Genomic DNA, 19,231 nt, shown 5'->3' with positions numbered 1-19,231 from the left:
ATTTTGTCGTGTGAAGGTTGAAGACTGGAAATTATTATAAAAAAAATATCAAAATTTAACTGGAATTTGTTGCTGAAAATCGACGAGTATTGCATTTGTGTTTTCTGGTGTTCAGAAATGAAATTGTTGCCATTTTTTTGGGGGAAGAATATGCATAGAGAGAATAAGCGACAGAGGCACTAGGAGATGAGTTAATGATGAACTACCAATGACAATGATATAAATTATTATTGTTCTATTTCCTTGGAAACTACATATCTCAATAATTTTTGGTGAAAAATATATGGTTTCTTTACTGAGTTTGCCTTCTGTCTACTAATGAGAAATGTCGAGTCCTTTTTTCTTGTAGACTTGCTCAGATGCATTAAGAACCACAGATTAAGGTGGATGAATTACCTACAGCCAGACCTGAAATAGACATTTGTTGAGTAGAGGTAGACCGTCCAGGTATAGCCCTCCCAATGGAGTATTCGCTCCGCCTTTGAGCAGCACTACCGTCACCCAAAAGGCATTCTGAGCTCCGCCTTTGAGCAGCACTACCGTCACCCAAAAGGCATTCTCCTCAGACATGTACAGCAATGGAGTATTCGCTCCGCCTTTAAGCAACACAACCATCACCCAATGCTTAAACACAACCATCACCCAAAATGCATTCTCCTTCGTATACCCCACCACACCAAGACAGCGCGGATCACAGGAAACTCATCCCCTTCGTATACCCCCACCAAGACAGCGCGGATCACAGGAGGATCACAGGAGTCAGTTATTGAGCGGCAAGAGTCAGCATCCCCTTCGTATACCCCCACCAAGACAGCGCGGATCACAGGAGGATCACAGGAGTCAGTTATTGAGCGGCAAGAGTCAGTTGTCAGTTATGAGATCAACGGTAGTAAAGTTTTTAATCGTCTAACACTAAATCTAATGGTGAATAACCAAGACAGCGCGGATCACAGGAGAGTCCATTTCAAATGGAAACGCCTTACGGCGTAAAAATAAACATGATTTAAATACAGCGAAAAATAATAAAAGTTAAATATTATTCCTCCATCACGTTCCATCTTACCGGGTTCTAACTCGGTCCCACTAATACCAGCGGCGGCCGATGTTGCGAGTTCCACTCTCCAACTCACGGATGAATCCGACCACCCGAATTCTCACTGGCGGGCCCCACAGGCCGCGGCCGGTGCCGGCAACATCTCCTCCTTCTTTCCCCCTCCCTTCTTCGATAAATGAAAAGCCTCTCGCCGATGAGACGAGAAGCCGAGGCCGGAGAATTTTGTGGAGGAGACGGAGAAGGCACACAACAGCAAGAAACGGGACTTTGCTTTCTTTATTGTCTCTGTCCCGTTATTTTAACCGTCGGTAGACGGAGATGGAAGACGGCGATAGAGCACACAACGTCGTCGTCCACCACCAGCACCACGGAGGCCTCACGCTGGGACTGCCGGCGCCCAATCTCCCGGCGGCGTCGCTGGCGGCCAACGCCGGCGCAGGAGGCAGCCGGGAGGACTGCTGGAGCGAGGGCGCCACCAATACACTGATCGATTCCTGGGGCGAGCGCTACCTCAACCTGAACAGGGGAAACCTCAAGCAGAAGCACTGGCGCGAGGTTTCTGAAACCGTCAATGCGCGCGCCGCCGGTCTCAAGCTTCGCAAAACCGATGTCCAGTGCAAGAACCGACTCGACACCCTGAAAAAGAAGTACAAGCTCGAGAAGACGAGGATCTCTAACGGCACCATCATTGGACCCTCCAGATGGCCCTTCTACGTCAAGCTTGACAACCTCATAGGACCCTCGCGGAGCAAGCACCAGGCCCTAAAGCATCTACATCACCATCCGCAACCCCATCCGCAGCTCCAGCCCCTGCCTCCGCCCCTGCCGCCTCCCCTGCCTTCTAAGCGTCCGGACGGGGGTTTAAATTCGTTGTCCTCCGGCTCCCTTGATGCTACTGAGAGCTTACCCAGTAACGGGGCTGACGAGAAGGGCAAGAGGGGGAGGAAGTCGTCGTCGTCCTCTGAGAGCCCCGTGAGAGAATTGGCGCAGGCGATTTTGAAGTTCGGAGAGATCTATGAGCGGATTGAGAGCGCCAAGCAGCAGCAGATAATAGAATTGGAGAAGCAGCGCATGGAGTTTACAAGGGACTTGGAGGTGCAGAGGATGCAGCTCTTCATGCAGACGCAGATCGAGGTTGCCAAAATGGAGCACGCTAAAAATGGCGGTACAGGTTTGTCCTTATCTTTTTTTTCTTTTGGTTATTGTTCGGTGCAATTCAGATAAACCCAATCAGGGTTTTAGTTTTCTTTTTATCTGGTACCGGTGGTTCCATGGTGATTCTGTAATTGGTAGACTGTAATCTAATCAAATGATTTTAAGACCACTGAAAGTTTCTAGTTGAGTTTGCTCAGTTTGTGCCTAAAACCCGAAGAGAGAATTCCGTTCAAGAACCCTAATTAGGTTTTTCTTAGGAAGAACACGAAATCCAAACGCCTCGTGTAGAATTTAGTTATTTATTTTGGTGGCGATATTTCCAGGGTGATTCTGTAAATGGAGGTACTGCAATATGATGAAGCGATTTTGGAGAAAATTATTGAAAATTTCTGATCGAATTTTCTCATAAAGGGCGAAAACTCCTAACAAAGTACTCAGTTCAAATGCTGTAGTTTGGTTTTTCTCGGTCAGGACGCGCAGCGCAGAAAGTCACGTTGAATCTATCTGCCTAATCATTTATTTTGGTGCTGGTAGTTCCAGCGTGATTCTGTAAAGAGAAGACGGCATTCCGTTTGAAATGTTTTGGAGAATTTTGATGATAATTTCTAATTTTTTTTTTTTTCAGAAAGAGCCAGAAGCTCTACAGGAGGGGTCAGTTGGAAAACCTCAAGTAGGTATTGTGACAGAACCTGATACCCAAAGCATTTTGTTAAACAAGCGTTTGGTATAATTCTGCATATTTGAACCAAGGCTAGGTGCATTCTGCAGCTAGGGTGGGGTGGGGCATCATGTGCATGAGGGTGTAACGGTGCATTTAATCCAGACAGTGCATTGACTATGAACATTAAACAGGACCTATATAAAGTGATATGCACGTGATGGTTTGCAGCTTGAGGATATACATCTTGAGTTGCAAGAGATCTCTGTTGAAAAATCCTGACTAGATGTTATCCCAAAGAAACCAAAACCTAGTGTCTTTTTTATTGTATAATTGTCAACCTAATTGTATCGAGGCAAGGTGCATTCTACAGCTTAGGTGGGGTTCATGTGTGTGCAGGTGGAACATTGCATTGAATGACACTAACCCTGGCAAATATAAGCATTTCTTGAATTCAGACAACTGGCAATGTACTTGGAATTCAAAATATGTAAGCTTTGCGACATAGAGGTGCATATTGAACCTGGGTTTAGATGGGCCTGCATTGGTTCGCAAGAATTTTAGCACCATTTTGCACATGCAGAGAATTCAATGGGATTTGAAAGAATTTCTTCTGCAAACTGTTAATTCAAGGGCTGTCTAGTTAACTTCAATCATGGATAACATTTCAAATTTCTATATAAATGTTATTTTAGTTGTAGCTCCTGACCTGTTTTAAAGATTAGCATTATATGTGACACATACATATTAGCCAGTTTGAAGAGGCATTTGTTCAATTTAACCTTGTTGAATTATACTCAAAATTTCAATTAATGCCAGTCGTAGCAAAGATACCAAAATTTAGCTTTGTTTTGCAGATTAGTATGCCTTGCAAGGAATACTGTGCACTGGTTGTTATGTGCTGTTTATATTAATTTAAATTTACTTTTGCAGAATCCTTATTATGTTAAAGCAGGATTTTCAGGAGCAGCTTAGGCATATAGGACCGCTTATTATTTAATCCAAATTCCTGAAAATTATACTGAATAGGAACGATAAAATTTGCAGTGTGCTGTCTCTGTAAACATTGTGGGGTTAGGTTGCCAAAATTTGCAACTGGCTGGTTTACCCGGGTTATCCAAATCCAGTGTCTTGGGCAAACTTATTTTTGGTATAATTGTCTGCATAATTGCTTTGAGGCAAGGTGCATTCTACAGCCAGGGTGGGGTCAGGGCAGTGGTGGAGTGATGGTGTGTGTGCAGGGAAACATTGCACTGAATGACACTAACCCTGGCACATATATGCATATCCCAAATTCACACAAATGGGCAATGCACTTGGAATTGAAGATATGTAAGCTTGCAACATTGATGTGCATATCAAACCTTGGGTTTAGATGGGTTTGCATTAGTTGGGAAGAATTTTAGGATCGTTTAGCACATCCAGAGAATTCAATGGGATATGAAATGAATTTCTTTTGCAGGCCGTCAATTCAAGATACCTTTAATTAAATTCAGTCATGCATGACATTTCATTATAAATAACTGGATCTTGTTCTATCTATAGTAGTGGCTCCTGAACTGCTTTAATTGTTTCCATTATATATGACACACATAGTAACACATGAGGTGTAGATCTGTTTGTTTGTGTGGGGTTTAGTCCCCATCTGATCACTGGCTCAAGTCTTTTGGGGAAGGGTTGAGGGTGCGAGCCACCTCTTCGGGATAAAGCTATCCCATGGGGCATCTAGGTTTGACTGAGCCTCACATGATCCTGGTGATAGCATGCTGGAGGTGAGCAGATTGTTCTTCCATCCAACATTGGGGCTGGCCCTGCCCTACACTTAGCGTAACTGGAAAAAATAATAATAATATGATGACACATACATAGTAGCCAGTTTGAAGAGGCAATTGCTCAATTTAACTTGGTAGAATTAGACTCAAAATTTCAAATAATGGCAGCCCTAGCCAAGAGACCAAAATTTAGCTTGAGTTACAAAATTGTAGTGTTCAGTCCTTAGTGACCTTTATTCACCCGAGATCTCTGCATACACTTGAACTGACCTTAGCTTGGGCAACTTTAGGGGTACATGCAACTTTTTTGCAAACTGGTAAGCTGTTAAATTTAGATAACAAGGGTATGTTCTATGCTTAGTACAATTACTTCAATGTTTCTTTAGCAGCCCTGCCAATTTCCAATATCAATCACATTAACCAATAATCACATTGACAGTAAAAGTAGATAGAACATGAAACAATATGCAGAAGACAAACCAAGACAAGAGAGAACCCGATTTGGCGGATACCAGGGAAAATCCCCAAGATGAGAAAAACCCTTTGATCAAATCTTCTTCTTATTATATCAAATGTTGAGAAGAGAGAGGGAGAGTACAAATACAAGAGTCAAAGTAAAAAATGACTTGCCAAATCACTGTTAAAACAACCCTGTCAAATCTGCAATTTTCTGCAGCAGTCAACAGCCCTAACCAGAAAGTCAATGCTTGTTAGAGCAGCAATAGAATGTCCTCAAAACGGATTGGTCTTCCCCAGTCAAACTCAGCCTGATCAGGAGGTCAAAGTCAGCCCAAAACAGCGACAAAGTCAACAGTCAAACTTGGTCAAACTGCTGTTTTGAAATCTGCAGTAAACCTACAATTTTGGTAGCAGTCAAAGTGCTCAGAATACCTCGGATTCTGTGCCAAAAAATGCAGCATGCCCAAACAGATAATCTCCCAAAAAATCGAAGTCAAACTCTCTTTGGAAGATCAAAGTCAACGCTGGTCAAACTGCAGTCAACTCTGTAATTTCGGCCCTGAATTTTAGCTCTGAAATCCGTCTTCCTTGTGCCACACGTGTGAGAGAAAAGAAGAGCCCAATAGTTGTACGAACCAATGAGAGAAGGAGAGAAGAATATGAGTGTTGATGATGATGCCAAATGAGGTGAGGGGTCACTTATATTTATACAAGTCGTTGAGGGTGAAGTGACACATCCATTGGGCTTTCTGAGCCTACATGATGATGTGGCCGACCTTGACAATTTGCATATGTGTCGGCATAAATTCAAAATCACACTTCTGCTTGACAAAATGAGATGTTCTTTATATCGATTTAGGTCCTCTCGAAAAGAGGAATTTAATGCAATCATCATCTCCATCAAATGAGCTGACCCAAGGTGGAATTTGGCCCTAGGTGCCAATTTTAACATAAGCCTTGTAAGGGATATTGTGCACTGGTTGTTATGTGCTGTTTATGCTTATTACTGAGTAAAATCTTTTTTTGCAGAATTCTTAATTATGTTAAACCAGGATTTTCAATGCAGCGCCATAGGCATACAGGATCATTTTTTATTTAATCCAAATTCCTCAGATTTCTCCTGAATAGAAATGTAACATATGCATTGTGCAGTTCCAATGTTTGTGTTTGCTCAAATGGGTTAGCTTGAGTGGTTCAGTGTTGTGAATTACAAGCAGGATGTTGTGGTGTCAAGTCCCTAGGTTGGTTGCTTCTGTGAACATTGTGGGCCTCACTTGATGTCCCAGCTGGGTTAGGTTGCTAAAGTTGCAGCTGGCTGGTTTACTCTGGTTACTGTTCTGCGAATCAGGGGAAGTGCTTGGTGGGTTTCATCGGGATGTGCATTTTGTTACAAAATAATGTATATATGTTAACTGATGTGGCATTCATGCACATGCTCTCCATGCTGGATAAGTATCCCCTTCACCAGATCATAAAATTTCTCCATTAACTAGTTGGACAAGCATCCACTTTACCGGATCATGAAAATTTTCCATAACTAGTTGGAATTGCTAGCTGTGAATTGAATTTGCTTCCAACATCACCACCACGGTTCTAATGCAACTGAACTGTAGAATTAAATTGCATAAACAGAATTTTAAAAGGAACTTTAAACATAGTTCAGAATCTCAGATCTGAAACAGAATTCAAGGATTAAATGACAAACATGCAGAATGGAGCTATAGAACACTGCAACTGAGAAGTAGTTATCTTTCTCGGAAATTGTTCACCAAACTGGCCGCAGAGGAGCAATTAGCAATTCACCTCCCAATCTTAGGCATCTGTTGTAGATACCCAGACTAGGCTACAAGGTTGTCAGGGTGAGGAGCCATTCACAGGCTCTAATTCTCACTGAATTTGACCACAATGCTTATGTGAACCAAACACCTACCATGAATTCTCTCAAGGGAGACTCCCCTAGGCAGCTCAACTAGTCTTCAATCAGAGCAATAGATGGATAATGTAGACATTGGATGCACACCCTTAGTATTCCCCTTTGGTGAATGTAGAGTGGTCTGCCATTAACTTTGGATTTGATGTATATGATTGCATCCGCTATCTTGAGAGAACTTGTCATCTCTGTCATTACAGGGGATCAGGTTGAAGGAAAACCTCATTTTCAGATGTCTTGTCTACAGCGAGATTAGAGGATGGTTTCACAGTTCACTGCTTCTATTAGGGATAAAGATGTTTCCTCTCCACCTTCCTTCATTTGCTATCTTTACTAGAGATGCATGGCCCTTTTCATGAGGGACTTTCGAGGAGCTCAAGTTCCAGCTCCTAGTATAGATCCGATTGGGCCACTAGATAGACCAAATCTAGGAGGTCCTAGGACTAGATTCACTCCACAAACATTGTTGCTTTCTATTCTGCTGAAACAACCACTGTATGGACCTTGCATGTTAGGAGTGGCGGACCTCATCGATCCAAGGCTCCCTCCATGATTTCACAAGCAAATCCCATCAACCTGAACTCAAAACCTGCTATAAAAGCACTGTTGGTTGCTGGTGGCTGCTACACAAGAAATTCTGGCATGCCCTCAAATGTTTGATGTCTGCATTTCGCTTCTGCTGCAAAATCATTCTCAAGCTCACACATGCACTCCCATTTTTATGTGAGAAGGAGATGGTGAGCATCAAATGTGTTCTCATGTGATTGATATTTGTTTTATTGGTGTTGGGTTTTTGTAAATTTTAAAGATCAATAATTAGTTTTTTACTTTTTTTTAGCAATGTCTGAGCTTTTTTTTGGCTGCTACTGGCTGGGATAGGGCCCATAGCCCTTGTTAACTCATATAAAGAAAAAAATAGATGTTCTTCTAGCCATTTCCAGGCTACAAGCATGAATTCCAGAAATGCTTGGGAAACGTTTCCTGAGGTCCAGGTAGCCATTAGCTGGAGTTTTCAAGCCATTGTTCAATTGGTTACCAACTGGAGTTGTTCTGGTCCCGGAAATGTTCAGGGGCAGGAAACCTGCAATGTATATTGTCCTCTTTCTTTGTTCTTTGTGTTTTACCTTAGCTCGATATGCAACCCCACTGTGTTACTACATCCACCTATGGGGAATCCTGGATCCACATTTCCGTGGATCCAGACATATTAGGATCGACTCCAGACCTGCTTGGATCCTCAATGCTGAACTTTTGCAAATAAAATAGCCTTTTCGCCCAATTCTTAAATGTAAAATTGAGTTTTTTCATAGCAGTCTGCGATGTGTGGAAATTTAAACATAAAACACATGCTTATCATGGTAGAACAATAATCAGAAATATGCCCCAAGAAATGCCATGCAAGCTGCATGCCCGCATGATCCAAATAATAGCAGTTTGGATTACAAAGTTAACGAGCTTGAAGGTGTTGGAAATATACTGAGAGGGGGGTGAATCAGTGTTTCACTAATTTTTACACAATTGGTTAGATTCTTTTAGATATTCAAACTTCAAAGCACTAAACAAAACATGAATCATCATCATATCACATGATCAGTATGCAGAAGATTTGTATCCACAAATGCTTCGTTATGTATGGTTTACATACAAATTTACTACATGAACTGGAAGGAAGTACAAGACTCTCCAAGGGTTTTACCAGCAAGGCTGGAAGGAAGCAATTGCTCCCTAGGTAAGATTGGGCTCCCATTCCAGGGACAATGACCCTACTACAATCCGCCACTTCAACTGCTGCTGCTGTCCACTGTCACTCCTGCCTCTACACTTCACTCCTACCACTATTCCCTGCCACTCCTTTTGCTGTTGCTGCTGCTACCACTGTCCACTCTCATAGGCCTGCAATCTACAGTTGATCACATGCTGCAACTGAAAACATCCTTGACACCCACACTGTTCAAACTTTGGCAATGTCATTATCTCTACCATATGGAACTGTCACAATAATCATCATCACTGTCAAAGAGATACTGTCGCAACATCATTTTCAAAGAGACACTGTCATAACATCATTGTCAAAGGGGTATTGTCAAAAGCATCACTCTCAAAGAGATACTGTCACAACATCACTTTCAAGGAGGGACTGTCACAACATCTTTGTCAAAGAGACACTGTCACAATCAGCACTGTCAAAGTCATAAATGATTATTCCCACATCAGTTGTCACTGTCATACTTTGTCCATATCAAACACAACACCATATTCTCAAATCACTGTCATATAGAACACTGTCTCATTCTAACAGCCAAACATCATTACTACAAGAACACAAGTTACTGTTAGGTAGCTCTGTCAATCATTGCATCACAAGATCACTGTCTCATCATATCACTGTCAGGCATATATTAGTGTGTCAGCATATATCCCTGCCAGTCATATGTACAACCAATCATATCAACCATGTAATCATCAGGTTTCGTAAGCATGGATCATTGTCTGGCATGCAATATGAGAGCAAGTATCACTGTCAACCCTTAGCAGACCTCCTTCTCAATACTCAACCGTCAATGCATTAGCAATAGTTTTTGGAAGCCATAGTAATTCGCTATGGTACAAAAAAATAGCCTACACATCAAACTCATTGATAAACCCTAGCAACTGTATATTCAAGCCATATGCAAACAGACCCTGGGTTCAATGACAATGTGTATAGGAGGGCTGCCAATATTATGATTGTATGGGTTTCACAATAAGTACTCAGTCAAAGATATTAGCTGCATTCTAAACATTGGTCATGATGCTCAAACATATATGTCTACAATCCCAAATGATGTTAATCGTGATGCTGATTTCAACTGCTACTTCGAGGTTTCAACTACAGGCCATAAGTGTAAAGGTTGGCTTGGTCAAGGCTGTAGAGGCATGTGTGAATGCATATCTTGTAGAACTTCAGGACAATATATCAAAGGACATACCACTGTATAATTTACACTAGTCTGATTACTTCTGATGGTCTTAACTCTTGTGATTTGGCTGTTTTAAACTCTGAATTCTTCAACTCTAAGTTAGTACAGTTTCAATGTTAATGAGGCATCAATGTTACTTCTACTCACCAACTTTAAGCATGTCACTGAAACCCAACCTGCTCTGAAATGTTGATTATGATTTCTGAAACTCTTACTGCAAAGGCCTCACTGCTCCACCTTATGCGAATAAACCTTCACGACATAGATCATAATTACGCTTGAAATCATTAATAGTTCATGAACAGGCTCTATTAAATTTATCATCAAAGGACTGTAGCTTCAAAGCTTTTTCAGGACCAAAATGAGCAACGAAACACTAGTTTTCACTTTTACTTCAGGTCTCGGTTAGGGCAACAAGACAACTTCAAGTAGAGTCACAAATATATGCCAAACATTACTTCTGTGGGTAGAGATGTGACAGTATTGCCCAACAAGTGCTCTCAGAACAAGGTTCTATGTTAGGAATTAGGTTTCCACAGGAAATATGTTGTTGGATTGCTGTCCAGAAGCTCGAAATATCCATGCTCTGTTCCAGGCAAGTGTGCATGCGAGTGTCAACAGCTGAAGAATGCAGCGTAACCCTCAGATGTGCCACATTTGATCTACAAATTTTGCCACAGATTTTGTCCTTTTGCTCAAGAATACATTCAGAGGACTGCCCTAACAGAGGGTTGAGGTTACAGTTTGATCGAAGGGCTTGTCACAGGTTACATGAACAGAGCAATTCAGAATACACATGCAAAAAAGAAGACCTTGAGAAACTCCAGTGAATCCAGACACCAGACGCCATACACCAGACACCATAAACCTTCCTTCAAGCTCAACACTTCATTGATCTTGCTCAGAATTAGCGTCATCAATGGCAAAAAACTGTCTTCTTGTTATATCTCCAATTCTCCTGAAGGCTTGGGGAATTTTAGAATGTTTCACAAATTAGATCAATGTTGACTCCATGCTTTTGACCGGCATGGATTTAGTCCTTCAACATGGTGTACATCCATCTACAAACACAACAAAATATCCCAGCGAATGCCTTTATTAAACCCTTAACAGTGAAACCATTACCATAAATCACCAGCCCAAAAAACCTTTCTAGTCTGATCTAACACTATTCCTCAGGACGGCAGTTATGTCACAGAGAAATCCACAAAGATGATAATTCCTGGAAGGCAAATACTTTTTCTTTTTTCTTTTATAGAGGGTCAAGGTCCCTTTTTGAAGAGCAAGCCAACTCTAATTTTGGAGGGAATTTGAATTTTAGAATTCAAAATTAGTTGAGCCAAAAGGCTCCCTCCAATTTTTGGACCATTTGAAATTTTATTTGGATCCAAGAATAACCTTTAATATGAGGCCGATTTGCACCTTTGACATAATTTAAATTTTTAATAAGAATTCCTTTTGTCATCATTAAGACATCTTTCTTTGCCATAATATAACCAATGATGTGATGCCACATCAACACCCTTTGGGAGCTATTGACCATGAGATGGGGCTTGCACTTTGATTGGACATATCTCTCAAACCGTGAGGACCCACGAAGCGCTCCACATATCAACAGAATCAACATGGCGTGGAGAATCCATTGGGGGGGGGGTCTCGAAGGAAAATTCCAGTGAAGCATGACTCGTATTAGGCCCGCAAGTACCTGCGGGTCTTGGTGGGTTCTATACCGAGCCGGGTCAGTCACATAGAACCCACGTTTAAGATCGGACTCGACAGGTATCCTGCACCTGCTCTGACATCAATGACAACATACTCAATAGGGTCTACTAGACAGTCCATAAATTTAAGGTGTGATCCATAATTATAGGGATGTCAAGATCAATAATTGCTTCAAGATAAAGAGATTGCCCATCCACTTATTAGTCGATTCCAGTTTTCCTCGTTACCTTAATGTCTGTCCGTATCAAATTGTTATGCAACCAATGCATCCTAACTATAAGCCAAAGAGATAAATTATCTTCCCTTAGCTCCTACAAATTGTTATTGCTAGACATAATGGTCAAGAACTTAGCGTCTCAAGACAATGGTGCATAAACATATTTTTATCTAATAGAAGTGCATAATATCGGCTTACATAAGTTTGTATCCATTTCTATAGTGCCCTAGATTTTGGGCAGTTACTTGACATTATTCTATAATTGGGAGTGTTGTGTGAGCATACATCTGGAAGATGCATTTCCTACTGTAGCAGTTTTCTGCTGAAGATCTTTTTCCTACAGCCAGAAATGGATCTGCTGCAAAAACCCTGAAATGGGGGCAGATCTGAGACTGATCTGCCACTCTGAGGATCCAATGCAGAGCCAGCATGGGTTTGGGGTGAGAATCTCGTACCATGCTTGGAATACATCTCTGCTCTGTCACTTGCCAGTTGCATTACTGTAAAATTGGCAACTGTCAGAGCAGAGATATGTATGCCAAGCATGGTTACCAGATTCTCACACCGAACCAGATTTTACCAGATTTTGTAGACATATATATGTATGTGTGTGTGTGTATTTTATATATTTGGTCCTTTTGTCTTTTTGATGTCGTTATTTTCTGTTTTCATTAATTCACATGTTTAGTGGTGCTTAGCATCCGCGCTGTCTTCAGATGCTGAGCTATTTTGTCACACTTTACACTGCACCCTCATACCATGGGATTCTTTGGAATTCCTGGCTGTCCTTTGAGCATACTTATGGGTTCTCAGGTCAGTTACAGTCTTTCCAAGTGTGATCACTTGCCAAGTTGACATTAAGCCTGCTGGAGTGGGAACACATTCAGTTTGGTTTGGGCAAACCTCAAACTGGAGTGAGATCTGAAAGCCAACAGACAACTGTAAGCAGAAAACTATAAATTTGCTGGATTTCTAAAGAGCAACACTGTCGAAAAACCTTATACTATCAGTAAAAGAACATTCCCTGAAGTCCAATCAATCAGATCCTGCATCCACACCATGCAGTGATTTGTGGGCACTTGCCTTAAAAGAATGGATTGGAGGCAAACACCATCGAAAGGTGCACTACAGGATTAAATATAAAATCCTAAGGAATGGATATATTTAGCTGTGTCATTTATCTGAAAGGAAGCAAAAGGCTGCTGAATGGGGAGTCTAAAGGCAACCAGCTTTTTGGGTAAAAGAACAAATTTCCTCAGCTGAAAATGCAGACTGAACTGTTAATATTAACAATCCACTATTGTAACATACCCAATATCCCCTGTACTCTGTTAAGGATACGGATTATTTCTCGAAACCACCAAATTTCACTTCAATTGTTGCTATGATACAATATCTCTAAATTATCTGTCTTGATACCTTTCCTCATTGCACTACTGTTATTTAATTAACATATGTTCAGGGACTATAATGCAGGCTAATTTGATATAATTAAACCATTCAGTCAGCATGGCACCATAATTAAAATGCAGAATTGAACTTGCAAATAGAACTGAACAAAGTAGAAACTAATATAATCCATGAGGTAAACAATATTATTTGAACAAAATCATAAGTAAATCATGAGCACTTATCATTCTGGAAACTATCCACCATTTGGTTGCAGAAGAAGGATGTTCCATCAAATCAGAGGTTTCTTGTCGCACCAAATTCTCTTCAACAAAGACCACTCTTGAGCTGAAGCTATGAATTTGCAAGGGCAAATTACCTGTGGTGGGCTCTACCTCTATCTCTCAATCCAATTCCTAGGTTCATAGCCAATTTTCACCTACAGTAATCTCGATCTGCAATTCCTTTTTCAGCATCTTTCTTTCCAACCCATGGAATGGGATTCCCGTTTTTGCTAAATAGTTCCTCAGGCTATCCCACTTCTTTTCAAGGCTCCAATTCAAGCTGGATATTAAATCCTGTGTTGGGATTCTAAGCATTTTCAATTGTAGTTAAAAGTCCTCTCAATAATAGCAATAACTCTTACACACAATCATATAATTCATGGCAGCAACTTGGTATAATTTCGATTACTGTAAGCACATGGCAACTATGCTTAGAGGAAACTCTTCTAAATTTCACTGAGAGAATGTTAATTTGAACTGTCCCAAAATTTCCAACTGAGTGACAGTTCAAACTCTCCCAACAAATGATAATTCGATTTGCCCCACTGAATGGTAATTTGAACTGCATAGTATTTCAAACTCCAGCAGCATGGTAAAAAGGTGTGTGAATTGCATGGCGGCATGAAGGGGCCATGTATCTCTATAGGGAGCTTTTGTACCTCCATGTAGTTAATCCTAAAGATCAATAAAACGAGGAATAATTAAAACCATAGTTAAAATTAAAGGTTAATAACCAAAGATTCTAAGACTTAGGTAATATCACTAGCTAAGGTCTTTCTCATTTATCCCCTTAAACCTCTTCTAAGCCTCTTTGCATTTCCTACTTGTGGAATCATAGTCCCCCGTTGTTGTCCATCCTCTTCTGCTACCTATGAGGTGTTAAATTAACATTCAATGTTTTGTCAAAAATTACATTTGTTTACCTTATAGCCATTCGATATAGTAATGGTTTGGGGATCAAAATTGGGGGTCTTATATTCTCTACCCCCTATCTTTTTTATTGTCCTCAGACCTGCCATTGCTATGTATAATAATGGAAATTGTTTTTTACATCAAAGTTTTAAAAATAGATGGGATATGCCTCGTTGCATAACATCCTCCAATGCCCATGTTCCAGGGTTATAATAGGTTCTACTGAAATTTTACCAGCCTTAACTCTTTGCTCTTGAGCACAATGACCTTGTCTAATATACATATTGGCTGCACTAGGAAGTCTCCTTCTGGTTCCACTCGAATCATAGCCCAGTCAATGAAATGTTAGGATTGTGCACATACTTTTTAAAATATGACTCATGAAACTGTAATGAACTTTTTATTGTAGTGTTACCCACCAAAAGTGGGTGACCCGATAGGAGAATTTTTCTCTAGGTCATCTTTTCAAGTCATTAGCTGTAAAGTTTTGTAGATGTTCTATGCTAAGAGCAATTTCACTTTTCTCACAGCAATCATACAAGTAGATAAGCAAAATGCAGATAGAACATATAAGCAGATCTTACAGAAGACAAATCAGAAACAAGAAAAATGTATGTGATTGTTTCGGCGGTCAACAGGATGCTTCAACCAGCAAAGTCTCCTTTGGTCAGCCAGCCCAGCATGTGTCACAACAACCCTCCAACCAGTAGATGAGTCAACCCAAGTCAGTTCTACAAAAGTCAACGCTGTCCTGAAAAGTCAACGCAGGGGCAGCAAGCTAAAAGTCAACGCAGCAGCAAAACGGTCAACCCTTTGACCTCGATTTTTGTGCCAGGTAGTATGGCCTTCAAAAATCGAACCTCCCACAAGTTTTCAGCTTGTTTGGACCAAGCGTTGACCAAAGTCAACGCTGGTCAAACTTCTGCGAAACCCTAGCAGCAGAAACCCTAGCAGAAAAATCCTCTTCGTCCTTCCCACGTGTGGCTGAAATTCGTCCTCCAGGTAGCTCGTACTTTTTAGGATGAGAGAGGAAGATGTGAGTTGTGTTGTGATCAAATTCTCTCCAACTTTTCCTGTATATATATATCCATCAATGAGGGTGTGTGACACATCTGTTGGGCATGTGAGCCTACATTACAAAACTGGCTGACCTTTGCACATATAATTTATTAAGAATAATAAATTCAAAATATAAGTTCTGCTCATCGGATTAAGACTATTTTTATATGGATTTTACACCTCTCAGAAAGAGGAATCCAACAAAAATATTAGCCTCTTAATCTGAGCATCAGAACATGGAGTTTGGACCTAGTTGTCCAAATTTAACACTCCCTCTCAACTAGGGCTAACTCCATCTATTAGTGCAATTAACATCGTGAGTCATCCCGCCGAAACTTGCTTTGCTGGCTTCTTTATTTCAGAACAGAAGTGGGTCAGTCACAAAGACATCATTCCCCGACTGACATAATCAGTCCAGAGGTCCCAGACCTCACAAATCTTGATCCCAGATCAAGTGGTTGGACCATGCCATCCTAGATAGAGAGTACGGCAATCTCTGATGCGTCCATCAGTCTTTGCTAATAGTCTCTAGCTTTTCCACACCTCATTGGCCAAATGAGAGGTACTTCCCATGAGCCCTGAACTCAATGGGTAGGATGCATACGGGGCACAGATTAAATGAGTGGCGAACCAACTCAATAATCACAAGGGTGGGGCAGAAGCATTATGAGTGCTTATAGCTCCGAGAAGCTATCCCCAAAGCCCCCCAGAGCTCCCAGAGCTCATCGTCCAACAGGACCCACTTCATAGGGTCTTTCCACGACACCAAGACTCTCACGGAAGGTTAGGAACTTGACCTTCCCCAGGGGCTTAGTGAGAATATCCGCGACCTGCTCATCAGTTCCTATATGATCGAGCCTTACGGCGCCTCGCTGTACCATATCCCGGATAAAGTGGTACCTGATATCAATATGCTTGGATCGGTCGTGGAACACAGGATTCTCAGTCATACGAATCCCACTCTGATTATCACAGAGTATTACAGTGGTATCTAGCACATGTTGGAACAGCTCACTAAAGAGCTTCCTCAACCAAACTGCTTCACAACAGGCCATACTAGCAGCAATGTATTCGGCCTCCGCGGTGCTCAAAGCCACCGACTTCTGCTTCCTGCTCATCCATGAGATCGAAGCAGAACCAAGATTGAAACAACATCTAGATGTGCTCTTACGATCCACCACACTGCCAGCCCAATCGGCATCAGTATATCCCCGGAGTATCACACTCCCGGCAGTGTATCTCAGCCCATGGTTTATCGTGCCTCGAAGATATCTCAAAAGATTCTTGGCACCAACCTAGTGAAAATGATGAGGCTCAACCATCTGTTGACTCAAAGTATTCACTGCAAAACATATGTCCGGACGGGTGTTCACTAAGAACATCAAAGCTCCTATGAGTTGACGATACTCAGTAGGATTGGCCAAGATAGGCCCTGCAGCGCTGCCACTCAACTTCTTAAAGTTGAGTTCCATTGGTGTCGACACGGACTTACAGTCCACCATCCCAAATCTTTCCAGAAGTTTCACAATATACTTTCCTTGAGAAAGGAAAATCTCTCCAGGTCTCCGCCAGACCTCCAGGCCTAGGAAATAGTGCATCAGTCCTAGGTCTTTCATCTCGAACTCAGCAGCAAGCTCCCTCTTACATTGATGAATGAGAGGGTCATCACCTGTCAGGAAGAGGTCGTCCACATACAGCACTAGAATGAGAGGCTTTCCTTCCTCAACCTTAAAGTAAAGGTTTGGATCAGCATTGCTTCGAGTGAAGCCCAGCTTCATCAAGTAACTATCCATCCTCTCATACCAAGCTCTGGGTGCTTGCTTTAACCCATAGAGGGCTTTCTTCAACCTGCAAACATAAGTGTCTCGACCTTGAACTTCAAATCCCAGAGGTTGTTCTACATACACCTCTTCCTTTATTGCACCATGCAGAAAAGCGGTCTTGACATCCATCTGATGAAGACTCCATCCTTGCGTAGCAGCAAGGGCTATGATGGATCGGATGGTGGTATATCGAGCCACAGGTGCAAATATATCGTCATAGTCAATTCCTTCCTTTTGAGAGAAGCCACGGGCAACAAATCTTGCCTTAAACTTTTCAGCACTCCCATCAGATCCATGTTTAATCTTGTAGAGCCATTTAGCGGTGACAACAGATTTGTCCTTCGGTCTCGGGACCACATCCCAGACATCATTCTTCATAATAGCCTCATATTCTTCATGCATAGCATCCTTCCAGACTTGATGCTTGATGGCTTCTTCAAAAGATCCAGGTTTAGATTGTATAATAGTACTCATGGCAGCTAGATACCCTTGGTATCTACACGGCTTCTTGCTTTCTCGGAATGTTCCCCTTGGGGCAGCATGACCCTCAGCATCTTCGAGGGTGTCCCTGAGCCATGATGGCCTCTTTCCTAGAGAAGGGGAAGGATCAATAGGGTCCATTGGCCCTTCAACATCAGGCATAGTCTCATCCTGGGGTTCTTCCAGATTTCCAGGTCTTTCTTCATGGTTTTCTTCAGATCTAGGAAGATCTACTACTTTCTTCAGGGAAGCATCTTTGTCAAAAGTGACATCATGGCTTATCTCTACTTCCCTTTGACCAGGTACATAGACTCTATATGCCTTAGAAGTATCACTGTAGCCCACAAACATTCCTTTCTTCCCAGTAGCATCCAGCTTACTTCTCTTTTCTTTCGGCACATGAAAATAGACAGGACATCCAAAAATTCTAAAATGTGAGACATCAGGTTTCTTACCAGAGAAAACCTCTTCGGGAGTTTTGGAGTCCAAAGCGGAATGAGGGCATCGGTTTTGAATGTACACAGCAGTATTTGCAGCTTCTCCCCACAGAAACTTTGGAAGACCCTGGTCACATAGCATGGCACGGGCAGCTTCCACAGTAGTCCTATTCTTGCGTTCAGCAACACCATTCTGCTCAGGAGTATATGCAGTGGTAGTCTCCCTCTTAATGCCAGCTTCTCTGCAAAAGTCTTTGAACTCATTTGACTCATATTCAGTGCCATTGTCAGTCCTCAAAATCTTGATCTTCTTTCCGGGCATATTTTCCACCAAGGCTTTGAAGGTACGGAACCACATGAAAGCCTCATCCTTCTTCTTCAAGAAGTATATCCAGGTTTTGCGAGAGAAGTCATCAGTAAATGTCATATAGTAAGAACATCCCCCCAGGGATGTTACAGGCAACATACCGGAAAGATCAGAATGGACCAGTTGCAATATCTCAGATGTCTTTGTGACACTTGAGGGGAAAGGTCCCCTTGTATGTTTTCCTTCAGCACAGCCCTTACATACACCTTTATGATTATTTCTAAAATCAGGCATCCCTGTCACCACCTTCCTTGCTTCGGGAAGAGCCTTGTAATGAAGGTGTCCAAATCTTCGGTGCTATAGTTCGGTTTGACGGATAGTATCACAAGTCATAGCTCCCAACGGACTCCCTCCAACCTGGTAGAGTGTACCAACTCTAAAACCAATTGAGATAGCTTCCTTGAAGCTCTTCTTCCACATGAGTAACTTTCCATCAGAGAAAGTTACATTGAATCCTTTGTCTTCCATGGCAGATACAGACACAAGGTTCTTCTTCAATTTGGGTACATAGAGTACATCTTGTAGATGGAGGACTTGTCCTTGAGACAAGTGG

The 19,231-nt window shown here is 41.8% G+C and overlaps 1 protein-coding gene across 7 annotated transcripts in view; it reads left to right on the top strand.

Moving 5' to 3' along the window:
- The first annotated feature begins 1,238 nt into the window (after positions 1 to 1,238).
- LOC149161977 (trihelix transcription factor ENAP2-like) overlaps positions 1,239 to 19,231 on the top strand; it is a 42,784-nt gene continuing 24,791 nt past the window's right edge. Inside the window, exons 1-2 of one of the 7 annotated variants that reach the window (XM_089437099.1) lie at positions 1,239 to 2,225; positions 2,835 to 3,234. In XM_089437099.1, coding sequence (XP_089293225.1) covers positions 1,373 to 2,225; positions 2,835 to 2,902 — 921 coding nt within the window. In that variant the 5' untranslated portion in view covers positions 1,239 to 1,372 and the 3' untranslated portion in view covers positions 2,903 to 3,234. Of the gene's footprint in view, positions 2,226 to 2,532; positions 2,698 to 2,834; positions 3,235 to 19,231 lie in introns of those variants that run through there. The other 6 variants (XM_089437105.1, XM_089437104.1, XM_089437101.1 and 3 more) reach the window with 6 other exon arrangements.

This window comes from Pinus tabuliformis, chromosome 5_2, assembly GCF_031772625.1.
Source record: "Pinus tabuliformis cultivar Carrire ecotype Pingquan chromosome 5_2, CPIR1, whole genome shotgun sequence".
NCBI classification, from domain to species: domain Eukaryota; kingdom Viridiplantae; phylum Streptophyta; class Pinopsida; order Pinales; family Pinaceae; genus Pinus; species Pinus tabuliformis.
This window is presented reverse-complemented; position numbering and strand designations above follow the sequence as displayed.